The 25,863-nt window shown below is 43.3% G+C and overlaps 1 protein-coding gene and 1 pseudogene across 4 annotated transcripts; both read left to right on the top strand.

Moving 5' to 3' along the window:
• Window positions 1-371: 371 nt before the first annotated feature.
• On the top strand, window positions 372-7,961 carry LOC310799710 (ribonuclease P protein subunit p29-like; annotated as a pseudogene). Its single transcript, XR_014553988.1, has 7 exons — window positions 372-464; window positions 1,595-1,650; window positions 2,120-2,349; window positions 2,464-2,541; window positions 2,679-2,740; window positions 4,090-4,190; window positions 5,854-7,961. The product of XR_014553988.1 is annotated as a ribonuclease P protein subunit p29-like (transcript).
• A 5,665-nt stretch (window positions 7,962-13,626) lies between these two features.
• LOC310799648 (all-trans-retinyl ester 13-cis isomerohydrolase-like) lies at window positions 13,627-20,930 on the top strand. Of its 3 annotated transcripts, XM_083662241.1 has the most exons (10): window positions 13,632-13,711; window positions 14,032-14,090; window positions 14,270-14,385; window positions 14,516-14,661; window positions 15,021-15,102; window positions 16,932-17,018; window positions 17,158-17,300; window positions 18,041-18,167; window positions 18,379-18,493; window positions 18,840-20,930. In XM_083662241.1, exons 6-10 carry the CDS (start codon window positions 16,992-16,994, stop codon window positions 19,061-19,063), a joined length of 636 nt encoding a protein of 211 aa, XP_083518367.1. In that variant the 5' UTR covers window positions 13,632-13,711; window positions 14,032-14,090; window positions 14,270-14,385; window positions 14,516-14,661; window positions 15,021-15,102; window positions 16,932-16,991; the 3' UTR covers window positions 19,064-20,930. The 3 variants fall into 3 exon arrangements, with proteins under 3 accessions (XP_083518366.1, XP_083518367.1, XP_083518365.1); XM_083662240.1 differs by lacking the exon at window positions 14,032-14,090 and having other exon boundaries at window positions 13,627-13,711; XM_083662239.1 differs by lacking the exons at window positions 13,632-13,711; window positions 14,032-14,090; window positions 14,270-14,385; window positions 14,516-14,661; window positions 15,021-15,102 and having other exon boundaries at window positions 16,896-17,018.
• The last annotated feature ends 4,933 nt before the right edge of the window (window positions 20,931-25,863 follow it).

Genomic DNA, 25,863 nt, shown 5'->3' with positions numbered 1-25,863 from the left:
GCTACAAAACTCATGAAAGTGGTCCTCATGTGTGAAGATTATCCCGCTGAACCTTGGTTCGCGTTTGATTAAACTTGCGTTGCCCACAGACCTTATTTGAAGCATCGCGCCGAAAACCCATTCAAAAATCCCATAGACAGAAACAGTGAAGAACCAGGAAGTTCGGGACTTCCGCATTCAGCCTACAAAAATACGTCATCCCTGGAGCTCTATTGAACTCTTCCGATCTCCTAAATGGGCGTGGTTCTCGGCTTGTGATTGGCTGTCTGTCAATATTATGAAACTTCATTGGCTGACCAGTCTCCTAAGGGGGCGTGAAAGTGGCACAGGTACAGGAAGTGACTGGAAGTTAGGGTGTCTCTATCTATAGTTGCAGCTTGTTCTGCACAACACATGTGTCGTTCTCTGGTGTCAGAATTGATTCATTTCTCTTTAAGAAGCCACCAAAAACGTGCAAATGGACGGTGAGTTTAATCTTCAAAGACAGCTCTGTAATATCGCTCTAAAATACAAGTGCCTAACGCTACATAACAGAGTACAGACAGTTAATGTTCGCTCGTATGCTGCCTGAACCTCCAGCAATTTAGCTAGCGTTAATGTTGCCTTTCTTTTCTGCAAAATAACGTACAATAACATAGCCTACTACTGTATCATTCAATAGCCTTTTTAAACCAACATGATCTGCTTTTCAGTTCGGCATGCATCCCATCTACGAAGCAGCTGTAAATTACAATTCCCCACGATCTTCTTCGACCAAAATACACCACTAAGGTGGTACGTCAGTGAGCAGTGTAGTTTAGCGTTAGCTAAATTTAAAAAGTATTTTTTATGGGTGCTTTTTCGATTTGAGTATGCCGAATCGAGGGGTGGCTCTTAAGGAATCAGAAAAGATCCTTGGTCACTTTTGGTCAGATAATGTATAGCTTTGTCGAAGCAAGGCGACATTACATTACTAGACTTTTGACTTGACGCCTGGACAAGTTGGAACTTGTAGCCTATAAAAGAATGGAGAGTATCAGCCATCAGGTCAAGTCTACAGAAACTGGGGGTTTAATTGTAAAATGCATATTATCTGTCCATTGTTGGTGATACACGAAGACATTTCTTTTTTTTTTAAAGTATGTTTATTCATTTTTTAGCCATCAGAGGGGCAAATAGCCATCGAAGAATGCAATAACAAATAACATGCCCTCCGTCCCCAGCCACCCACAACACAACACACACAATCTCCACAAAAACAAATGCACAGAGCACCCACAGCAGGCAGAAGGTTAAAAAAAAAAAAAAAAAAAAAGCACAGCAGGGGTATGCAGACCCAACAAATGGACAAAGGCCCACCACACGTCACACGTCAGACCATGCCAGTCCGCAGAGACCACTCGGAAGGGCCCGGGCCCTATCCTCTCCAATATAGTCCAGAAAGGGGATCCAGATTTGAAATAATTTGAATGGCCCATCCTTGAGCCAAAAGCTGATAGCTTCCAGAGGGAGAAGTTCACGAAGACATTTCTAATTTAAATGTTTTGTATTGGCTTGGAGTAGGATAATGTGGGCAATGTAATAATTCATGTTTTATCCATGTGTTTTGGCACAGATGGACTTGTTCGAGCCAAATTCCCTCCTGACCTGGAGAAGATGCTTGGTGTTGAGGTGAGCAGACAGATTATTTATTTACTTTAGTTACTTCTGAGAGATAATGCCGCCCATCAGTAAGTAATAGTAGTAGCTACTTTGTCCACGTGGGGAAATTAGTTTTCGGTAGAAAAATAATTGTTGGCGGCGTTGCATCAAAATAGGCACAGCACATCAAAACATGGTGCATTATAGCAGCAGCTGGTGGTTACAACAGTATATCAAGTAAATAAGAGTAGTTCACTGTTAGTAGTAGAGTAGTAAGAGTAGTGCAGAGTTAAACTAATGTGGAAAACATGCTACAGCGTCAAAGCCCTCGCCATACGTGCCGAGGGCTGTGCTGCGTCTGGTGAGCCAGACTCATTGAAAAAGTATTCCGTTAGAATGCATATGAATATCGATGAAAGTCTATATGGATTTTTCCCACAGTAAATTTCAAACCTAATAACCTGTGTGAACTTCATTATCGTCTTCCTCTCATCTCCAGTCTCAAACGAACTCTCAAGCAGACACTTTCGTCCAGGCTTTCCTGAGGAACAGCATCCAGTCCAAGTCACAGCAGGATCTGAAGGAGCTTCTGGCTCACAAAGCCGTGATCCTGGAGTACGCCCGGCCCAAGAAGAAGAAAGAGAAGAGCCACAGCAAGAAAGCCAAAGGGCTCAACGCCAGACAGAAGAGAGAACTGAAGGTTTTCCACATCAAGCCCGAACACCAGAGGTTGGTTGGTAATCAAAAAAATCTGAATTGTCGCAGTAGCTGCATCCTAATCATTTCTTACTGTTAAAATGCTACACTAGCCGTAAGCTAACTGTTGTATGTTCTCAACTCTAGATATGAACTTTTCCTGCCACTACATAACCTATGGAGACAATACATTATTGACCTGTGCAATGGATTGAAACCATCCTGGTGAGTATCGGTTTGGAGCTCAGTGGTGTTATCGCCCATTAGAGACCACTTCAAATGTCTTTTCATCTCTGTCTTATAGTCTTTTGCTTGGTTACCAGTCATGTTACATCTCTAATAAACCTCTCTATCTTTTGTAGCAGTCCACACTTTGTTCAGCAGAAGCTTTTGAAGGCAGACTTCCATGGTGCCATTATCACAGGTAGGAGTTCACTTTTGCTTTCTGTGATGAAATCCCACTCTGTGATGGCCCACCGCAGAGCGAAGCTGATTACCGCTTCGCCACATGCAAACGAGCAGAGGTGGAGATAATTAATTAGAATTGCAACGGCGCTAATACAAGGCCAAGCAATGCACACAATATAGCCCATTAGCGGCAACGGCGCATGCGCTGTGTACAGCGCCTCATGGCAAACAAGGAAGTAACTTCAGTTACTCTTGGTTAGTTTGGTTAATCTTTGTTAGATCTCGGTGTGTAGATTTACTTTGAAAATGGCCGTTTCCAGTAACTTTGGATTATTATTTTTATCGCGTGGCGAGTACACGAGGCACAACATGTACATGTGGGTGTTTCTGGCGCTGTTGCAATCTGTACCATTCACTACCATAGACACTGCATGAAATAGGCCACGGCCATCACGGGGGAAAGCTCTCCATTCACTGCCATACACCAGCATCATTTTCCTTGAATTAAACATAGCTAAAAGCTGTTGTGTGGTGGGGCTGTGCAGACAACAAATGTAAAAAATCGCCAATTCAAGTTTTTTTTGTACTCCCGAGCAAAACAAGGAAGCCGTTGAGAATTGGCGAGAAGAAAAATGTGGGTTTAGCTGTCAAGGAAGTAAGTTGGAGTGTTCATCTTCCGGATATATGATCTTTGTGTGCAACACGTGACATAGGAGAACGCACTTATCTGGTTAAATAAAGGTAAAAAAAAAAAAGGAGAACGCCAGGATTGGGGGGGGGAGTTTTTGTTTCCCCCCATTTTGGGTGTGGTTTCTGAATGATGACGCGCTTCGCAGTGTCTCTATTGTAGCACTAGCAATGTGGCAGCGAATCTCCCAAAATGTTGGCGTATCCCTTTAAGGCTAATATCAAAATTCAATCGATCATTGTTACGCCAAAATATTTCAATACTTCAGTGTTTCCCCCAGAACATTATTCTTAATCTTATCAGGGTGGAAAAGCCGCTGAAACATTTAGATCATCATGGAACACTAATTAAGGATGAATTTACACGCACAAAAAACGTTAAACAATAGTGTCTAAGCCAAGTGTTGCTATGTTAACAATTGGTTGTCGTTTTTCTGATGAAGACTTTGTAGTCGAAACGTTAAAATAAACTGACCTGGGAGCTGACTTTAATTCAGTGTGCGGACTCTATTTATTTTCTATGTTATCTGCTTTTTGTCCTGCACCTGAGCCTTACAAGCGGATGTGCACGCCCTACCTCTTTCTTCAACAATTGGTTGTCGACCATGACTTGGATGTATTTCTGTAAGCACTTCCTATCTTTGTCACTTTACTAGCATCTTGTCTTGTTTTCCACAGTGGTTCGGTCCAGATGCCGTCATATGTTGGAACTACAGGGATTCTGGTTCAAGAGTTCAAACACGTCTTCAAGATCATCACCAAAGAGGACCGACTGAAAGGTTTGCCCAGCTGAATGTCTCTCACTCACTCAACACTAGGGATGTTCGATATTGGCTTTTTTACCGATATCCGATATCCGATAATGTCCAACTCTTAATTTCCGATACCGATATCAACCGATATCAACCGATACCGATATAAGCGGGCTTTTTTTCCACCAAAATTTCACGTAACAAGTTACATAATGTAGCTTAATGTAGCTGAAGAGTTTAATAATATGCATGTTGTGTTAAAGTTGTAAGTGTTAGAGAAGCGAGCTTGTGACCAGAAGGTCGTCGGTTCAATCCCCGGGACCGGCAGGATAAATCTGGGTGGGGAAAGTGAAAAGGCAGCGCTTGCCCCTCCCTCATTACCACCACTGAGGTGCCCTCGAGCAAGGCCCTTAACCCCAACCGCTCCAGTGGAGCTGCTCAGTGGCCAACAGATCAGACTGTGGTTGTACTGGTCAGCTTCCAGGTATGAATGTGTGTGTGAATGTGAACAGGGCACTCCTGAAAAAGAGAGCATTGCTCTCAGTGAGACTCCCCTTGTATTTAAAAAAAAAAAAAAAAAATCGGCATGAAAACCGATACCGATATTTTCCGATATCGATTTTTTTATGCTAATATCGGCCGATAATATCGGTAGGCCGATAATATCGGACATCCCTACTCAACACCTGTTTTATTTAGAGAGCTTCACGCTATCTCCCTCAGTTCCCTCAGTATCTCCCACGCTATCTCCCCCCCCCCCCCCCCCCCCCCCCCGCATTCTTGTTGTCTTTTCAGAGCAGGTTTCAACACAGCGATCAGACTTGTGATGAAAAACCTTGCGCTCTCGGACGTCTCTTAAAGTCCCTGGAAACCAAAATCCACAAAAACGTTCTAACTACGGTATGTTATTTAGGGTCTTATGTTAGTAATTTTGTGCCTCAGAAATTATTATACATTACTTTCAACCCAAAGCCTTAAAATCGACACTTTTCTACAAGATTCTACAAAGTACTTCCTCATTGAAGACAGCAGTGCGCGAGGTGATAAAACGCAGGAGCTTATGACGTCATAAGCTCTATATAACCTTTGTACACGCGCGCAATCTGCCCTTCTCCTTTTGTCCGTTCTTTGCCCCCAGTGACAGCGCTCCCTCAGTGTCTGTCTGCCTCCCACTCTGTGCCGAGCGCTATGCTGCTCTCTCTCTCTCTCTCTCTCTCTCTCTCTCTCTCTGGACTAGTGTGAGAGAGAGCACAGAGAGAGACACACAGCCGCAACGAACACACGCACACACACACACACACACACACACACACACACACACACACACACAAGCCCTCTCAAGCCCTCGTGTTCGACACACGCACTGGATCTCTCTTTCTCCGTTTCCCTCCCCCCCTCTCTCTCGCGCTCTCTCTCTCTCGGAGGAGAGAAATGTCACTGCTGCAGACGGACACGCCCACACATTCCGCGGGAGAAAATACACTCTAAAAAATAATCGATTCTCATGCGTTTTGCCACACCTGTCAAACCTAAATTTATATACTTTGCAACGTTCATCATCGTTCAAATTTGGCTGGTGGCTTATTAACATAGGGTCCTGTGATGTGATGAACTCAAAATGCTAAATAATAAAGAAATATTTCTGGTTTCCAGGGACTTTAAGATGTTTTGTCCCTTTCTTTTGCGACAGTGATCCCCAAGAGGAACAGCGTGTTTGCGGTGGAAATCAACGGCTTCGTCTCCCACATCTACGGAAACAAGTTCCAACAGCGTGCCAGCGAGCGCTCCGTCAAGAAGTTTAAACTCAAAGGGACCATTGACTTATGATGGGGGTCGCACTGCGACGTGGCTCAGAAAGGGACATGAAGTCATCTGCAACTTTCATCCAAACCCAGTAGGATTTTGCAGCAGCATGGACAGTGGCTTGTAATTGACAGAAAATCAAATTTTCACAGTCGTCGAGGAGTAGTTAAAGTAGAGAGTTTCTGCTCCGAGAGAGTATGTGCTGGAACGTGCGATTTGAACGGCAGAAATCTCAGCCACCGGTAATTCCCGAGTCATTCCAGATCAACAAGGAAGAGAGTGGCAGAGGAATCGAAGCTGCTAAAGACATGGGGGGGATTTCACAGAGCAGGATTAGTGAGTTATCCAGCCAGCTTGAAGTTGTTTTGGTTTCACAGTTCAAATCAGTATCGTTGGCTTATACGGTTTCACAGTTCAAATCAGTATCATTGGCTTAGGGCCTGTGTCCACCTAGCGTCTTTTCCTCAGGTCCAGCGTCTTTTTTCAGTTGTTTTCAATGGGGGGAGAGCGTATGCGAGCGCACACGGACGTCTATAGAAAGTGCGCTGCACCCAGCGTCTATTTTCAGAGCGCTCCGGCGTTTTTGTGCGCCGGCTCCCAGCGCTCCCAGCTGAGAATAATTTAACTTTTCAGAAAGACGCTGGTGTCGGGTGCTCCTTTTCTGGCAACTAATCATATGGAGAAACTATCGCAACAGAGACAGAAAGGCTCAATTGTGGGAGCAGATTGGCTAGACACTTAATATTTCTGGTGAGTGTTGTGCTTACTGCTTTTAATAGCGTAGCCTACCTGTGTTGTTAGCTTGCTAGCTGTCAGCTATCAAGCTCCTACCGCACTGAGCTAACGTTGCTTCCTTGTATATTGTGCGCTCGGATCAGCGCTCCCCAGCGCACTCCCAGCGTTTAACGTCGGAAAAAGACGCTAGGTGGACACAGGCCCTTATACGGTTTCACAGTTCAAATCAGTATCATTGGCTTATACGGTTTCACAGTTCAAATCAGTATCATTGGCTTATAGGGTTTAACAGTTCAAATCAGTATCATTGGCTTATACGGTTTCACAGTTCAAATCAGTATCATTGGCTTATAGGGTTTCACAGTTCAAATCAGTATCGTTGGCTTATACGGTTTCACAGTTCAAATCAGTATCGTTGGCTTATACGGTTTCACAGTTCAAATCAGTATCATTGGCTTATACCGTTTAACAGTTCAAATCAGTATCGTTGGCTTATACGGTTTCACAGTTCAAATCAGTATCGTTGGCTTATACGGTTTCACAGTTCAAATCAGTATCATTGGCTTATACCGTTTCACAGTTCAAATCAGTATCGTTGGCTTATACCGTTTAACAGTTCAAATCAGTATCGTTGGCTTATACCGTTTAACAGTTCAAATCAGTATCATTGGCTTATACCGTTTAACAGTTCAAATCAGTATCGTTGGCTTATACAGGAGCAGCAGGTCATGCTGATTGGTCCATAAAGATGTCGATTCAGAGGTTTACCACCAGGAGAAGATTTCTATTCAATTAAAGTTAGCAATGCAACAGTAGATGGAAGCTTTATACTACGAGAGGGAGGGGGAGTTACTCATTCACTTTAGTTACATTATTTATATCCCATTGTTTTCTCCACCAAAAGTAAATGGACATTGGCTTTGTTGGATAAAAATGTCAGCTCCCTGAGAACAAGGTTTGAAATTGTTTCAGCTCTTTGATTTGTAAAAATGTGTTTTTATATAGGCAAAGCAATGGTTTATTTTATTATGTATAATGTCCAGTAGAGGGCAGAGCAGCCATTTACTTTGTGTGTGGGGGGGAGGGGCTGTATTCACAAATTTGCACGCCTCCAATCAGGTCCACACAGCTGCCAGAGTTTGGAAGTTTGTGGAGGTGAATGGCTGAGGATCAGATCGCTGTGGATAACTGCTGTGTCTGTCAATATTGATCATGTAAATGAAGCTTATTTGTGTGATTAAATTGAAGTTGTTGCCATCAGTTGATTCCTGTTATTCTGTTTCTCTGTTGTGCTTTGTGAAGCACTTCATTGCACTGATTAGTTATTGTAGTTTTGTAGGAGGAGACTTGGAGCATCCTTCATGCATCTTGTCAGTTCTTTTTTGGTTTCCGGGTCAACAAGGAGACAAGGCTGTGAGGACAGAGGAAAGGATACATTTTCACCAAATAGGATACACCCATCTGAACCTTCAACAATGAGGACAGTAGCTATAAGCCGTACAGAGTAGACGTACGCACAGTCAACATAAAGTCTTACATTATCATACATGATCTAAAACAAATATAATAAAATGATGTGTAACAACACAGGCGAGGCCTGTGCGCGAACCCGGGTCTCCAACTTACAAGCCCAACACGTTAACCATCAGCCATTAGCTAAGGCTCACGTGTTGGCTTTTATCCTTACAGACCCAGGATCGCTACAAATGTAATCGCTGCATGGAATCATGAAACTGAATTATAGCGAGGTAACCTTTCATGCACGTTCCAGTAGAAACCTTCGTTAGAAGTATATATATTACTAAATGATTAGTGAGCGGTGACTAAGGTTGGGGGAGATGGACAACTTACCCGGGCGGTTTCATGTGGACCCCTTTGGTGGGGTCCTATGCGTAATATCCCTCACAAGCACATAAGCACCTTTTGTGGCTGGTAGCACCACGTTAACAATGCCAAACGTCTGATGTATGTATTTTATTTTCCTGTGTCTGAGCCTGTTTGTCTTGTTCGTTTATTGTTCTATTAAAAAAAATGAAAATATAATATATATATTACTTCCAAGAGTTATTTTCATTCAAGTCAATAGCTGAGGGGTTAAGACAGAGGACTCTGAAGCAGGTGTGCCGAGATCGAACCCTGCTCTGGATTTCTTTTTTCTCTCTGAACATAACCGTTGTGGGAGTGACATATTTCGACGTTGTGGGGAAGATCTGGACGTGCAGGGAACGATTTTGTGTCGAAAAGGCAGAATAAACACAGGTGCAAGCAAAACACTAATGAGGGGTCCCAAATTCCTATCATGGAAGTTTGAAACCCTCATTATTGCTTTGCTTGCACCTGTAGGGTGCCCATAGAGGGGTCTATGGGCAGGGGTGGGCAATGCCCACTCAGACATGAGTCTTCACAACTCAATCAAAAGTTAAGCAAATATTGCAACAAGCACACAGAGATTATCTCCATTTTATTAGTAGATCCTGCACCCCATACAACACAAGACTACAGTAAATACTGTTTATTGTTGCATTAGACCACACACAGCATCTCAGAGGGGGTCACTGAACTGCACACCAGAGTCAACCATGGTGCCAAAATTTCAACATTGTGAAGCAATAACATGTAGAACAGCACTATTAGTTGACAATAACCTTGCAGATAACTAACATCACACATGTAGAACAGGAAGTCCTTTAACTAACATCCCAAAGCACATTAATAAACACATCTACCCCAGAGCATGCTGGGAACTCCGCCTACAATATATTTCTGTTCACCCCAAACCAATGGAGAAATTCAGTATGTTGCAGGAGGGGGCGGCTGCAGCAAGGCCCTGTCAGAGGCCCCTCTGTCACAGCTTTAGCAAAGAGATAGCTGTGAATGATGCTTGGCAAAGTGGATATGATCATATTCAGCCAGACAGTCAGATGGAGATTTAAAATGGTGAGCAATTTTTATTTATTTGTAGCCAGGCTAACTTAGAGGGCTGGCCCATGTTGTAGTCAGGTTCCCTCCCTAGTGATTTACACCCATCAAGGCCCAGGTGCTGCTGCTTAGATAATTAGGTGCACCTCAATAAATACTGTGTCTTGTGGGGCTGAGCTGCCCTTATCCCACACTCTTTGGTTTTCCCTGGAAATGGTTGCTTGGAGCTTGGTTGCTGACACTTTATAAGTGAACATGCGGCCTAGAACATTCATCACAGCTTGAGAATCCCAAGAGCTTTATTCTCTATGTGAAGTAGCGGCCAGCTGCTGTTTTGCCCTTTCTTTATTGTTTTATTTATTTTGTTGTACTATTTCACTTTCTGTTGTACCACTGCCTGTTTTTAATTGTTACGTTCTGACTGCAGGTTGTCCCGGCCAGGAGTGGAGAAATTGTCCCATTGAGAGGGGCTGAGTGTGCGAATCCCCGTGTCCCTAGTTATCTGTGGGTTTGTGTTTTTGGTTTGCTGTGCTGTTTGTAGTGTATCCCCACCTAGTCTTAATTTGGGATCGCATTTGAGCTTTTAGCTCCCTCTCTGGGGACTCTTAACCCCTCCTCCTGGTCGTTGAGCAGCTTCCATTTAGAACTATCTAAATGTGTTTTTAATTTATAAACAACCAGCCTTTTAGCATGTTGACCTTTTAACTGGGACTGTGTGCATTAAATAAACATGTACCCTTGTTATACTTGGAACATCTTGCCTCTGCTCTTCATTTAAGGGTAAAACGGAACTTTGGTTTAACTCTTTGGGTGAAATTCCCAAGGTGGCGTTGTCAATTTATGTAACTGGCTTCTTTGCATGGTTACATATTTATTTTTTTTACTACTGGGGGCACCTGCCCCCCCTAGCCCCCCATTAACTCTGGCAATGCCAACACTTTTTCACACCTCTCTCTCTCTCTGTTCTATGTCTCTTACCCAGAGGACACCCACGTTGCATTTAGGTACAGTCAGTTAGATTCAGCTTGGTGGTGGTGGTTGCTTAAACCTGCACTAAACCTCTGGTGTCACTCCACATTTAGTCTTTAGGCTTTAGGCAAGGTGCCACAATAGTCTACTGGAAATTTCTTGGACCCAGTAATGTTGTTTCTTATGAACTTTTATGATTGAAATGTCATATTTATGCCTAGTGGATGAAATTCAACTTGGTTGCTAAAAGGGGTTTTAGCAACCAAGTTGAATTTCATCCACTAGGCATAAATATCAAATATGACATTTCAATCATAAAAGTTCATAAGAAACAACATTACCTTGCCTTGCCTAAAGCCTAAAGAGTAAATGTGGAGTGGAGTTGAATGTTATATTTGCTATGATTATTGTCATATTTGCTATGATTATTGTTACTTGATATGTCACTTTACTGAGATAGATACTATATTTGATGATGATTATACTGTGTAATATTTCTCTGTGTATTGTTTTACCTGATTTTAGTGTTCTGTTGTTATTGTGAAGTGTACTGAGACACCTCGGTGTGATTTTGCACTCTAAATAAACTTTGATTGATTGATTGATGTTTGAATTTTAGTTTTTGCCTTCGTCAGATACTTGTTACAGCATGGGGAAATGTTTCTGTGAGGAGACTAGGGCCCTATTTTGTCGATAGCGCACGATCTAAGCGCATGGCACAAGTGCATTTGTGGTTGTGTCCAAGTCCACTTGTACGTGCATGTACTAAGTCCCTTAATTATTCATAGGTGTGTTTTGGGCGTAACATGAACTCAACCAATCAGAGTGTCATCTGCCAGTCCCTTTAAAAGCCAGGTGTAGATGCTGAATCCATCGACAGACCTCCACCGCCACTGAGCCATTGAGTCAGGGTGGGATGGCGCCCCGACTTGACCTACGCCCCCGTAGCAGTCGGCTAGACACCCCTTTCAAAAAGGGCTTAATTTGACCTACAATTCATTGTCAGTATTTCAAAAACACAGATGATTCTGTCCTCAAGAACAACAATTTTGTATGCAAAGATTTCAAAGAATGTGTTTTTTCCTGCCCCCCCCACACACACACACACACACACACACACACACACACACACACACACACACACACACACAGACAGAAACAGACAGAAGGTGGCGTTCTCCACCGCTCTGGGTGGAGGTGATGGAGGACGTACAATAGGACCCTTCAGCGGAGACAGAACGTTGATCTACAGGAAAGTCTGGACCAACACTGGACGGGCCTACAGCTCTGATACAGGTGACCCAACACACACACACACACACACACACACACACACACACACACACACACACACACACACACACACACACACACACACACACACACACACACACACACACACACACAGCTAACCTTGTTGATGAATCTGTTCACCATGTTGTGGGATGTCACTTCATAGAGACTTTGCATTATTTCTTCTGCAGGCATCTTCACAGCACCGGTGGGAGGAGTCTACTATTTCAGATTCACCGCCAGCGGTTACAAAACCACAAAATTTACAGGAGTGAAGCTCTTCAAGAACGACTTATTTCTGTTGCATAACAGAGAGAACCCCACCGACACAGCTGACCCCCGCACCTACTTCTCCAATGGTCTGGTCCTGACGCTACTCCCCCGCGACAGGGTCTACATGAAACTTCCCTCAGGGGACACCATCTATGACGGTCCAGGCCACCGCTCCACCTTCAGCGGTTTTCTGCTCTTCACTTTGTAAATGTTCACTTGGAAAATTAATCTAAGCTCTTAGCTCACTCTTTTCCTCCAATAAAATGGTGTTTGCGTATAAAAACAGAAGCGCTGATATATTCACTGTTGAGATCTTCATAGAACAAAATATTATTGGGGTGTTGCTCAATTTGAACAATTGTATTAACAGACTGAATTTGAATCACATCATTTCAATTTGTATTGTTTAACTTGTATAATTGCATTGAAGAACTGAATATGAATAGCATCATTTGAAATTGAATGTATTAGTTTGAAACTGAATTCCAATCAACTTGAAACTGAATGTAATGTAATATAATGAAATTGAGAGCAATAAAGATGATAAAAGCAATGGGCAGTCACAGTAAGCACTCCAATTCTGAGAACAGTGACTGGGTTCAGGGCATTGGCAGGAGTATCTGATAGCCTACCTAACATCCATGAAAAAATAGAAAAAATAAATAAAGCTTGCACACTGCAAAGGCTCCAGTTTATGTGTTTTTATTTGACACCGGTGTTCGTGTCTCGCCTTTTTTCATATGTCTACCTAACATCCATAACATGTATAGATACAGATAGATCAATCCATGATCAGGGTGTTGGTAAGATGCAATGGTAAACACACAGAGCTCTATACCGCCTCCTATAGACCGCTCCAAAGAAAGACAGCATGTATATTTAGAAAGAACAGACAACAGTTAGAAAGTGGCTCCTACAGGCAGTTAAACACACAAAGATACTACAGCATAACAGAGTTCAAAAACAGCAACCAACCACTATTGATAGGTGTCGACATGGTTGTTGTTGTTGTTGTTGTTGTTGTTGTTGTGGTGGTGGTGTGTGTGTGTGTATAGTAGTCTGTCTAAACTTCTGGACAGTATGGACAGGACGGAGTCTTCAAGACCATCAGTGGCTCTCTCTCATCAGTGGTTTGGCTTTTGGAAAAAACCCCACCAAAACGCACACAAAACCGCCCAAAAACAAAGGCAGATCTATGGGAACAAGTTGCCCTGTAAGTGTAAACCCGCCCAAGGCCCATTTCCCACCCCAAACCAACCTAATTGGGCGGAAATCCCGCCCATCTGGCAACCCTGTGGGTAGTTGGCTTTTCCCGGGGTCGAGTGAGTTGAGAGGGTCCTCGCTGCAGCCCGCGGAATCGGGCGGAGTCGGATATGGGGCGGGGTCGGACATCAGAGGGGCGGGGGCTGACATCAGGGCGGGTTTTTGGGTTTTTGTTTTTTTGCTTGTGTCATGTCACGTCACTTCCCTGAAAACGTCCAAGTCTCAGCAGTGTCGCTGGAGATTGTCCACAAAACGACTTGTAATTGTAAAACGGCTAGTAAACCTGCGATACGGTAATTCCTGCAATTGTACCTAACGTATGTGTTTGTTTAACCGCACGAAGTTTGCACTCGTTGTATTGTTTTCAAAGTTCAGCATTGTGCATGAAAAACAGGTTAGCGAATACAGCGTTAGCTTGTTGCTAGCTACGATAGCTCGCTAGCTTTTTTATTTTTAATGTTACCGAACCAAAACCACCGGACGAAGCGTTTATTATCTTACTGGCCTGATATCGCGTCTGTTAGTTGTGTTGTATGAAGTCAAAAAGTGATCGTATGTTAACTTCATATTTGATTTGTAACGATGCAGTTGTAATATGTAATTATCTCAACAGGCCTTAAGCCTACTGTAATGATCCGCTCCCGGACCGAAAGCAAGGAGGAAGGAGACGAAGTACGACTTGCAATCCGTGCATTTATTCACAGTCTTAGGTCACTGTTCTAGGCTTTGACCTACAGCCAAAATATACCTGAGCAATTGTAGCGCTCCCTCCTGTTAGCTGTTAGCTAACAGTCTAGCCATCACACACGCATTTAGGAACATCCTGTGTAACTGTGTCTCTCTGTCCACAGTCTGCTGTATCGTCTACAGCCGTGCTTCCAACTGTGGTGGCCCCCATTTCATCAACTACAACGCAGTCTCCTGTTATCAGTCCAACAGTTACAGACTCTGCAGAGGTGGCACATAGGTAAGCAGCAGTGTAACAATTTTTTTACTTTACAACATGCGTAATTGCTAGTCGGAAAAGTTTGGGAACCTCTGCTCTATGTAGCCTAGATTTGGATGTTTATTTATTACCTTTTTGACATCTGCCTCAGACACCTCACCATCTTAGAAGATGGAGAAGAGCCTGTGCCTACAAAGTCTTCAGAATCATATCACTGCCCATTCTGCTCATACAAGAATGCAGCGAGGCATTCTGTGCATTGCCATATGCAGAACCATGCAACAGTGAAGTATAAAGGTGAAAGACAATGTTAGGCTCTAACAGAAAATAATACACATTAACCTCATAACACCCAGCCTATTTTCTGGATTGAAACTAACTACCGGTAACTATCTAACTCTAACCCAAAATCTTTTCTTTCAGAGTTCACCATTGTGAACTCTGAAAGTACAATTGGGGAGAAAATAGAGAATCTAATGTCACGCTTACTTCTGTATTCTCTGTTAAATCAACCAGATATTAGAAACCAGGCTGGAGAAAAAGGATATTATGCACATATCTAAATATTTCACACACACCCTCACACCCTTTCTCTCTCTGTGTGTGTGTGTGTGTGTGCGTGTGTGTGCGTGTGTGTGCGCGTGCGTGTGTTCCAGACAAGTCAGATCCTATAGAAAAGGCCCAGGTGTTGGTGCAGCTGCCCAGCAGTGAGAGGTTCAAACCCTCCTACATGCACAGGTGTGTTGTTAGTCCTTCTGTTGCCTCAAACACTTCACAATGAGGTTTCACCACATTGCTGTCACCATGGTTACCAAGAGGCACATTCAGGTCGTTCAGACTTCAACACAGTTTAGAGGACTTGAGAAATCATTTCTGTATCTAATCCTTCCTTATATAAAAGTAAGTGGGTTCTGCAATTTTGGTCATGTTTTTGAGTACACTCGGGCAATTGTGATGTCACTGAGGATGTCACTATGACATCATTGTGATGTCACTGATGATGTCATAAGACGGACATCAGTGACGCAGCAGCTCGAGCTGCAGGGTGGGCGAGCCCGCACAGCGGGCGAGCCTAGGAATCGAGCGTGCGAGATGCCTAGTTCATAAAGATGCAAAAGTTCTGTGTACTTGTGAAAATGTACCTATAGACCAATTATACGCCTACGTCACAATGACAACAAAGCAAGCTGCGTGCGCAACGTGTAGGCAGAAAACCCTCAGCCCAGCATTCACAGACAGTAAAAAAGCCCCGCTGTCAGGACTGCTCTATGCCCATCTGCAACACACAGTTATATTTTAGTTTTAAAATGCAGTTCTCGGCTTACTACCACAGCTTATCGCCTAGTGATAAGCAATGTTATGCATCGAAATTAACGTTGTTTAATGGGATATGTCTTACAGACCCATACGCACTGGCGCTGTCAATTGGCCAAGCCTAGTCATACATATCGTGCATTCCTTTATAACTGGGGATAGCGTAGATAATTATTCTGTAACTTGCAAAGATATATTGTTATGTTGATAATGCACACAACTCAATAATGACATTATGTAACGTTACTTGGTCGTTAACTAACCGAGCGATGTGGCTGAGCAGCCTACAGTTTCAGGCAGCTTACCTGATTATGAAGAGCACTGCAAAGTCGGGCATTTTTAACGATTTCCTCTTTCGGCTTGCAACCAAAGACACCTACGGTTAGCATTAAAAGCAAGGACTAAAGTTTTGCCGAATCCCGTCAACTCATACTGCTTTTATGCTAACCGTATGTGTCTTTGGTTGCAAGCCGAAAGAGGAAATCGTTAAAAATGCCCGACTTTGCAGTGCTCATTTCATATCAGGTAAACTGTAGTAGGCTGCTAGTAACAGCCACATCGCTCGGTTAGTTAACAACCAAGTAACGTTAAATAATGTCATTATTGAGTTGAACTGATTGGAACGAGGACATCATTAAAAATGCCCAACTTTGTAGTGCTCTTCATAATCAGGTAAGCTGCCTGTAGCTGTAGGCTGCTCAGCCACATCGCTCGGTTAGTTAACGACCAAGTAACGTTACATAATGTCATTATTGAGTTGTGTGCATTATCAACATAACAATATATCTTTGCAAGTTACAGAATAATTATCTACGCTATCCCCAGTTATAAAGGAATGCACGATATGTATGACTAGGCTTGGCCAATTGACAGCGCCAGTGCTGTATGGGTCTGTAAGACATATCCCATTAAACAACGTTAATTTCGATGCATAACATTGCTTATCACTAGGCGACAAGCTGTGGTAGTAAGCCGAGAACTGCATTTTAAAACTAAAATATAACTGTGTGTTGCAGATGGGCATAGAGCAGTCCTGACAGCGGGGCTTTTTTACTGTCTGTGAATGCTGGGCTGAGGGTTTTCTGCCTACACGTTGCGCGCGCAGCTCAATGTTGACAAGCTGTATAAGGGGTCTATAGCTGTAGAAAGGGATTTACTGTATATAGTGTATATATTCTGGTCTTCATCTGTCTGTCTGTCTGTCTGTCTGTAGTTTTGGTATGACAGACAACTACTTTGTGTTTGTGGAGCAGCCGGTGAAGATCAACCTGCTCAAGTTCCTGTCTGCCTGGAGCATCAGAGGAACCAACTACATGGACTGCTTTGAGTCCAACATGGGGGTAAGTGTGTGGTGTGTCTGTGTGTGTGTGCGCGCGCGTGCGTGCGTGCGTGCGTACGTACGTGCGTACGTACGTACATACATGTGAGCCCCTGCATTTTTCCTCATATATGTGTTATGTGTGTGTGTGTGTGTTGTAGACATGGTTCCACCTGGCCAGTAAGGAACCAGCCAGTTATTTGAGCAGCCACAGGTTCAGAACTTCAGCCTTTAACCTCTTCCACCACATTAACTCCTATGAAGACCAGGGCTTCATCGTCGTCGACCTCTGCACCTGGAAAGGGTACGGTCCTGTGTGTGTGTAAGGCGCAGATTAGCCATTGCTTTGTGGTAGTTTGTAACACCTGTACCGCAGCATTGCCTGTTTGTTTGGGTTGGTGTGCTGGTGCAGCTAGTTGAAATGCTATACCAGCAGTTCATTTGACTTCAGCGCCTCCATGACACAATTTACCTTTTTCACAACAGGCATTTTGTGTCTCAAAAGGAGGGTCAACTCAGGTGCAACCAAAATATTAATGAGGATTTCCAACTTCCAATCCATTTAGGTGTTCCAGTGCTGGGGCCCTCATTAATGTTTTGGTTGCACCTGTGTTGAAAATGACTGCTGTGAAAAAGGGTCATTGGAGGCTTTTTGAACTGTGGCACTGGCTACCCTCAGTGTGGCGGAGCCATAGATGGTACAGTACACATATTCCAATCACCGCCCCAAGAATAACCCTGCCGACTACTAATGATAACAGGAAACGATGTAATCTTATTTATCAGTTTTACAGATGTTTATATTGTAACCTAATATATCAACCAATGAGATTAATTTGTCCCCAGGTCCCACAGGTCCGTGTGCCATTCACACGGACATCAACCCTTGCCCAACCCACCTGTGAGGTGGGCCGCCAAGCCGGGTCGGGCCTTTCAAACACAAAATCAACCCAGGAATATCCCTGGCTGGACCTTGGTGTGAAAGAGGTATATTATACTGTAATTACTCTCTATCTATCTCTATCTCTGTCTCTCTCTCTCCAGTCATGACTTTGTGTATAACTACCTCTATCTGGCCAACCTGAGGGAGGAGTGGGAGGAGGTGAAAGCAGCGATGAAGCCTCCTCAGCCCGAGGTCAGACGATACGTACTGCCACTGGATATACACAGGGTGAGTGCACACACACACGCACAGCACACGCACGGCACGCACACACAGACACACACACACACACACACACACACACACTACTGTAATATCATAGGCTCCTAAATGTCCTTAAATGAAGGCTAGTAGGTTGATAATGTAAAAGCAGACTTTAATGGAGGTGGCCACGCCTCCAATGGTGTGTGTCTGTGTGTGTGTGTGTGTGTGTGTTCAGGAGGAGCAAGGGAAGAACCTGGTATCTCTGCCCTACACCACGGCAACTGCTGTTCTCCATGGAGATGGAACCATCTGGCTGGAACCTGAAGTCCTCTTCTCTGGACCCAGACAAGGTCAGACATGCACACACACACACACACAGACACACACACACACGCACACAGACACACACAGACACACACAGATGCACACATGCCCAGACACAAATGCAGTGTCATTAGACAGACAGACATTGTTAGCCCTTAAGTTTTCATTTAGACTCCCATCTTTTTATATGCACAGCATCTCTGGGCTACAGGTAAAGTCACTTGCTTATAGAACATAATAGACAGTAAACTATAGGTGCAGTCATCTTGGACATGACGGCTTGCCACTTCCTACATTGCAGCGAGGCCAGAGCATTAAATAAAAAATAACCTGAACCTTTACACATGAGCCCTTGTGTTCTTTTTTCATCAGGTGTGGTGAACTGGAAAGTTTTTTCCACCGACTACACGAGGACATACAGGATCCCCTACCAAATCTCCAACTGCATACAGTGCCGAAGATTATATAAAGACACTGAAGGCTACAGGGGGCATGGACAGCGAGGAAAAGTGCAAGGGTTTTACTCGGAGAATGATCTGGCAGGATTTTGCAGTATTGACTGTTTTTATGAAGCTGGATGCACTTTTCACGAGTGAGTGAGTGAGTGAGTGAGTGAGTGAGTGAGTGAGTGAGTGAGTGAGTTTCCACGGTCATGAGTCAAAACCTGTTCTGAATCTGTATCTGGCAGACTGAAGATGGCTTTGTAGCCGAAACGTTTCTGTTCAGTTTTCTTTCTCTTTTTTCACATGGTAGCACCTTTGTATTATTTTATGGACCATTAAATATATGGCATCTTCACATCCGTGAACCTTTGGAGTGGACATTCCATTTTTTCTTTCAGTGTGTGAGCTTCTCCTGGTTCCTTCCTGAATCTGTATCTAAAATCTTACTATATAATGAAACGTCTGTCCTGTCTGTACAAGCGAAGCAGTGGTTCTATGGAATTGCTTTGAAGCGCGTGTAGCAACTCATAATGTAATAATGGTTTATAATGTAACAACGGCTCATAATGTAATAACTTAAATGTAATAAAAGTTCATAATGTAATAATCGGCTCATAATGTAATAACAGCTTTGCGCATAATGTAATGGCAGAGGTAAAGATGATGATGATGATAATCCAGCAATTTTCTCATAATATGAGCCATTACATTATGAGCTGTTATTACATTATGAGTGATGCCATTAAGGCTCATAATGTAATAAGTTATTACATTATGCGCAAAGCTGTTATTACATTATGCACTCATGATTTTATTACATTATGAACTTTTATTACATTTAAGTTATTACATTATGAGCCGTTATTGCATTATGAGTTGCTACAGCGCGTATCAAAGCTTCAGTTGCTTTGACATGTATCAAAGCTTCGGTGTTGCTTTGAAGCATCAAGGCTTCGGTATAAAAGTCAGTCGCACTGCCGGAAATTTGTAGGCACGATAGAATAGTGGATTTGATATCGAAAGATATCACCTCTATTTTCAGATCTTCTATTTCACTGTATAAACATTCTACTGTGAAGCCGAGCATGTTCAGTCTGTGTTGTGATGATTCAGATGTTTTCTCTAATATTCCAGCTAACACTCCAGATGTTATTGTCAATGAAAATGAGAGAGAGGTGTTTGTTCTAGAGGTTGGCTTTGACCACAGCCTAGAGGAGGCCTTTCTAACCAAGATGCTGAAATATCAACAGCTGCAGCAGACCATCTCACAGCTGGGCTGCAGGTGTAAACTTCTAGTTTTCATATTTGGTAGCCTATGTCATGTCCATAAGCTGGTTGTGAGAGGCCTTCAGATGGCTTGTCTCCCAAAGAGAAGGGCCAAGCAGTTAGCAAGGTATTGTTCAGTATCTGCTATTATTGGTAGACGCTCAATATGGAGGAGGCGCTGCTTTTTGTACCCATGAAGTGGATACTGACCGCTATCTTACCTTACAGTAGAACTGTATCTGTCAATTTGCCATTGTCATCATCCTGTGTGGTGTCATCTTTTGTGTATGCATTAATGTGATCGCCAATTAGGCACTCATGTATCTGACTGACTCCCAACATCTGATTGCATTAGTGTTTATGTCCTTTGTACTTGTATCTATGTAGACATAAATAAATCATTTAAATGTGTGTGTGTGTGTGTGTGTGTGTGGAGCATGCACAGTTCACCAGAGAGTCAGGCACTCCAAAGCAAGCTTTGAACCAGTCAGGTGATTCATTCAGGTAATGAGCTTTGTATCAAAGCTTCAGTGTCACACTTGCCATCACTACTTTGATCTGCTTCATTAACGAACCAGTCAGGTGATGCATTCAGGCAATGAAGCAGTTGCTGCTTGGAACAATCCATCTCAAACTGCACATGGCCATTGAGCATTGGCATAGGCAGAAAGTGAAGTAGACAATGTTTTCATTTTCCCAATTTTATGCTAATTCTGAGTATAAATCGCGGCAGATGTTATGTTGTCCTGACGTTATGTTGCCCCGACAGGGCATAGACTAGTCTGAAATGATAATCTGAAAATCTGTTCATGTACTTAAAGTTGTGAAAAGTCATGGAAAAGTTATTTTTTCTTCTGTCTAATAAAGTAAGTTTGTTTCTACAACACTGTTTTATTGTCCTTGTTTCTGTGTCTCTGAAATGCAGCACTCAGCCAGAAAGTTGACAATATTAATTTTAAAAATACATTATATACAGTATAGGTGTGTGTGCGTGTGTATATATTTGTAGGGATGTTTGTATGTTAACATTAATTACAACATTAATGTGTTAAATCATTTTCATGGATGCCTTTCTCATTAGTAATCCAGCTGTACAATCCCTCTAGGCCAGTGGTTCTCAAATGGGGGTCCGGGGACCCCCAGGGGTCCGTGGAACTTTGCCAGGGGGTCCGCAAAAGGTTTTCAGGAAAATAAAATTAAAAACGTTATTTTTGGGGGGCAAAGCTTCATAGTTCAACGAAAATATTGTATGCTTTAAATCTAAAATGGTTCATGGCTTACATTCTAATCTAACAAACCTATCAATTTAAAAGTGAAGCACGTTACCGTGGAAACAATTAAGCTTAGCCCAAAATCACAAATCAGAATGAGGGGGTCCCCGGTATAGTTTCTATCTTGTAAGGGGTCCTTGTCTGAAAAACATTTGAGAACCTCTGCTCTAGGCTACTATGACAGTAGTGTTGGGGGTAACTAGTTACAGTAACGAGTTACAGTAGTATATTACTTTTAGGCAGTAACTGAGTAATGTAACGAGTTACTCATTCTATTTTGGTAATATTATTACAGTTACTGAGTCCGGTAAGTAGTTACAATCTGACAATTTTTTTTTCAAGAGCCTGTGTCATCTGAAAATACCTAAAACAGTCCCTAAAATAAATACCTCTCCAAGTAACTAGTAATATGTAATATATTACATTTTGGAAGTAACTTGCCCAACACTGATTATATGTTACATAAGTAACAATATGTTACATTGGCTATATAGATTTTTTCAATTTTCAAAATTTTTATTTGATTTAAAATTTTTATTTTATTTTTTCTCTATTATTGGATTTATTTATTTTCTTCTTCTTTTTTGCATCGCAGCCTGTCAATACACTAATTACTCTTCTTTATTCTTTATCAAATTAATTCTAATGTGGCTAATTGTTTTTTGCATCAAGTACCCCTCTCTTTTGCATTGCAAAGAGAGTGTCATACACCTTTAAGAAATAAGTGGTCGTAAGTAAGCCCCGCCCCCCTGATGTCAGACCCCGCAGTAAGCCCCGCCCCCCTGATGTCCGACCCCGCCCCATATCCGACTCCGCCCGATTCCGCGGGCTGCAGCGAGGGGTACTTGAGTGAGTTCGAATTTGGGGTGGCCTCTGATTGGTTTAACGCTACCGACCGTTAGTTAAGTTAGGGTGAGAGCCTTGACCAAGTCAGGATCACCAGGGAAATGCAACAGTGCAGTCGCATTTTTTTTTTACCTGTAGCTAAACTCGACCTCAACCACGATGTTCAGCCGAATGCAGCCAACGTATCGGTATCAACCCTCCCCTGACGTGAGTTTGACCATCTTTGTATCCTACATGTTGTTGACGTTACAGAGCGGAGGCTTTCAACTCGTTTGAAACTAATGACAGTTTGCTTGTTGTTGAACTCACCGAACCTAGCTAGCTAAACTCATCTAGCTATCGTAGAATATGGATAGCCTAGTTGTTGACGTTATTTCGACAATTTCGGACGAAAAATACGGACTTGGTGTGCAACCATTTTATGCAGTTGAAAAATAACAGAAGCGGCCGAGCGAGAGTCCGCGGAGGAGAGGCGGCGGCTCTCTCCACCTCTGGCCGCCGCGCTCTCCTCCCTCTCTCCCCGGGGAGCGGGGGAGGAGAGCCCCGGTGTCATGCCGAGTCATGCCCCGCCGCCAAATGCATCCTCATCTCACGGGAACGTATTGTAATGATTTATACGGAAACTTAACTGTTTACAAATGATATAATTGTCTGGGTAGACGTGATTTCAAGGCCAGGGGGTCTGTCCTGTCTCATGGAGACCGACTTTGATGCATAAAATCCGCATCGAGGTGACTTCCATGCTTGGAGCTCTCTTCTGGCTCATGGAGGCCGAGTTTGGTGCTTAAAATCCGGCTACAGGTGACCTCGATGCCTGGGGGGGTCTCTCCTAGCTTTATGGAGGGGGAGGCCAGTCTCGGCGGTTTGTACCTGCCGAGATTTGCATCCCTGTTTTTAAGTTAAAACAGACCCAAAATGTGGTGGGGATGCAATTCTCGGCGGGGGTGCAAAGCTCGACATGACGGCCCACAGCGCTGGCTTGCTGGCAAGGTGAGTAGGCCCACACGGAGGCGCAGTGATGGTCACCATCCTGTCGCCTGCTTCAGTCCACATCATCACCACTGCTGTGCTGGCTGTCTGTCTGATCATGTTGTCATGTGGATACGTGACGAATATTTGTCTCGTATTGACAAACATAATACAACGCATCGGACTCAGTTTGCAAGGATTCTGTGCGTGACGTTTTTTTTTCCTCCGGATGACTGATTAAGAAACGAACGAAAAAAGAATAGGAAAACAGCTGACTGCGCAAACCATGGATGTATTTAGGTGCAAACAAACTCCACTGTGTAATGTAGCCTCTGCTCAGCTAGCCTTTGCCTCATGCCTGCTTTGTTTGATAACTTCCAGACTCCAGTCTCGGACCTGCAGAAGTTCAGGAAGATGTTCCCCCCACCACGACCGATCAGACCGACTGTGAGTAGCCTAGCTGGCCCTATATGACTCAGAGATATTTACATATTCCAATGCAAACATTAGCAGAGGTTAGCTAAACTATGTCTCTGTCACAGGCTAGCACAGCAACACATTGTACATCATGTAATAGGTGGTTCTCAACCTTGCTAGGCTATTTTGTTATCTCTCTATCTAAATAGAGATAGTTTTATGCAAATCTGAGAATAAAAATAGTATTCGTGTAATATTAGCTACTTTCATGTATTTTATTTTGAGTGATTTGGATTTATTTAATCTAAATTAACTTATATGTATGGCCTCTCTGTGTATAGGCTACTATGGATGTCAGTGGAAAGGGTTTATTGTGAGGATGGTAGCTGACATGTAAAAAGTAGAAATGGAGTGGAGTTGTTTGTCATTGTCTATCCTGCTGTTTTTCCTCATCAGAGACAGGCTGTGTCTGCGGTCCTCTCCGGCTCCATCAGCTCCTCTGGGCCCCGACAGGCCATGAAGAGACATGGGAATGAGTCAGCTGACCAACCTGAAGCTGTGGAGAAGAAATCTCGCCAAAGCCAGGTAGAGAACACACACAGAGACACTGCAGGAAATAGGCCACGCCCATCGCTGGGGAAAGCTCTCCGTACACCAGCGTCATTTTCCTTGAATTGAACATGGATAAAAGCTGTTGACTGAGCCAGTTCCTCTATAAAACAGATGAGTTGCGTTCATGTGTGATGAGTTTCAGGATATTTTGCTCTGTATTGACTGCCAGTAGGCTACAAGGTGCCAAAGTCATGTGAAATCTCACTGAATTGTTATCTAACATATGAGAGTTAATTTAGCATCAATCCATACAATCAGTCAGTCACACTAGAGTGTGTGTGTGTGTGTGTGTGTGTGTGTGTGTGTGTGTGTGTGTGTGTGTGTGTGTGTGTGTGTGTGTGTGTGTGTGTGTGTGTGTGTGTGTGTGTGTGTGTGTGTGTGTGTGTCTCATATACTGTAATATGCAGGGCTGTATTACTGAACGGGCCTACCGGGCCCAGGCCCAGGGGCCCGAGAGCTCAGGGGGCCCATGAGCTAGAGTCTCTTCGCAGGCCACCACAGGCGGCCTGCGAAGAGACTCTAACTGATGGGGCCCCTGAGCTCACTTTGCAGCTGAGACTCTAGCTTATGGGCCCCCTGAGCTCACTTCGTAGCTGAGACTCTAGCTTATGGGCCCCCTGAGCTCACTTCGCAGCTGAGACTCTAGCTTATGGGCCCCTGAGCTCACTTCGCAGGCGGCCTGCGAAGAGACTCTAGCTCAGGGGTGCCCAAATTCTTTCCCATGAAGGGCCAAAACTCAATCTGGGTGGAGGGCCGAGGGCCAAAAATAAACGTTGTGGAATTACATTAAAATGTATTGTGTTTTATAGAAAATTAACATTCTAAATCTAAAATAACATTTCAATATAATAATCTACTTTTTATATGTTTGGTAATTGTAATAATTTGCAATTGGTTATATATATTTAAAAAAAAAACATCTGCATTTGTGGGGAGCTTGAACATTTAATCAGTAAACACCCAGTTAAAAACAGTTGTATTTTCCACCTTTGTAATCAAGAGAGAAATTTGACTTAATTCACAACTTGAAAAATCCTCAAGGTACTTTGAAAAGTAGCTTTATTGTCCATCTTTTGTAAACAATTTGCCATGACAATTTGCAGGGATGCAATCTCAGGAGTGAACACAGTATATATCCGCAGCCACATTCAGACACTGTTTCACAAAGTCACCACATGAAAAAGCGTGTCCATCCTTTGCAATCAGTGCAGATATCTGATAACTTGCCCGAGTTGCATTCTGGATAAAAAAAATCGGGGCAAAAAAAAAAAAAAATTTTTTTTTTGCGCTGTGAGGGGGGGCCCGTGAGGGGGGCAGGCCCAGGGGCCCGTGAAGTCATAATCCGTCTATGGTAATATGGTATGTGTAGAGAACAGCTGCCACATCCTCACAGTCTTTATAAACAGCCTGACTGAGTGACAATCACTTGAACTGTGTTCCTTCAGCAGCCTGGAGGACAGGAGACCTCTGATGTCTCCATGATGGAGGTGGAGGAGGACATCTGCCAGGCATTCTCTGAGACGCTGGAGATGATGGATGTCGACGAGTTTGACGCCGACTTTCCAGAGCTCT

This window comes from Poromitra crassiceps (genome assembly GCF_964638095.1).
Source record: "Poromitra crassiceps genome assembly, chromosome: 28".
In the NCBI taxonomy this organism is placed as follows: Eukaryota; Metazoa; Chordata; class Actinopteri; order Beryciformes; family Melamphaidae; genus Poromitra; species Poromitra crassiceps.
The sequence above is the reverse complement of the archived record's forward strand: the minus strand, read 5'-3'. Positions and strand labels throughout refer to the sequence as shown.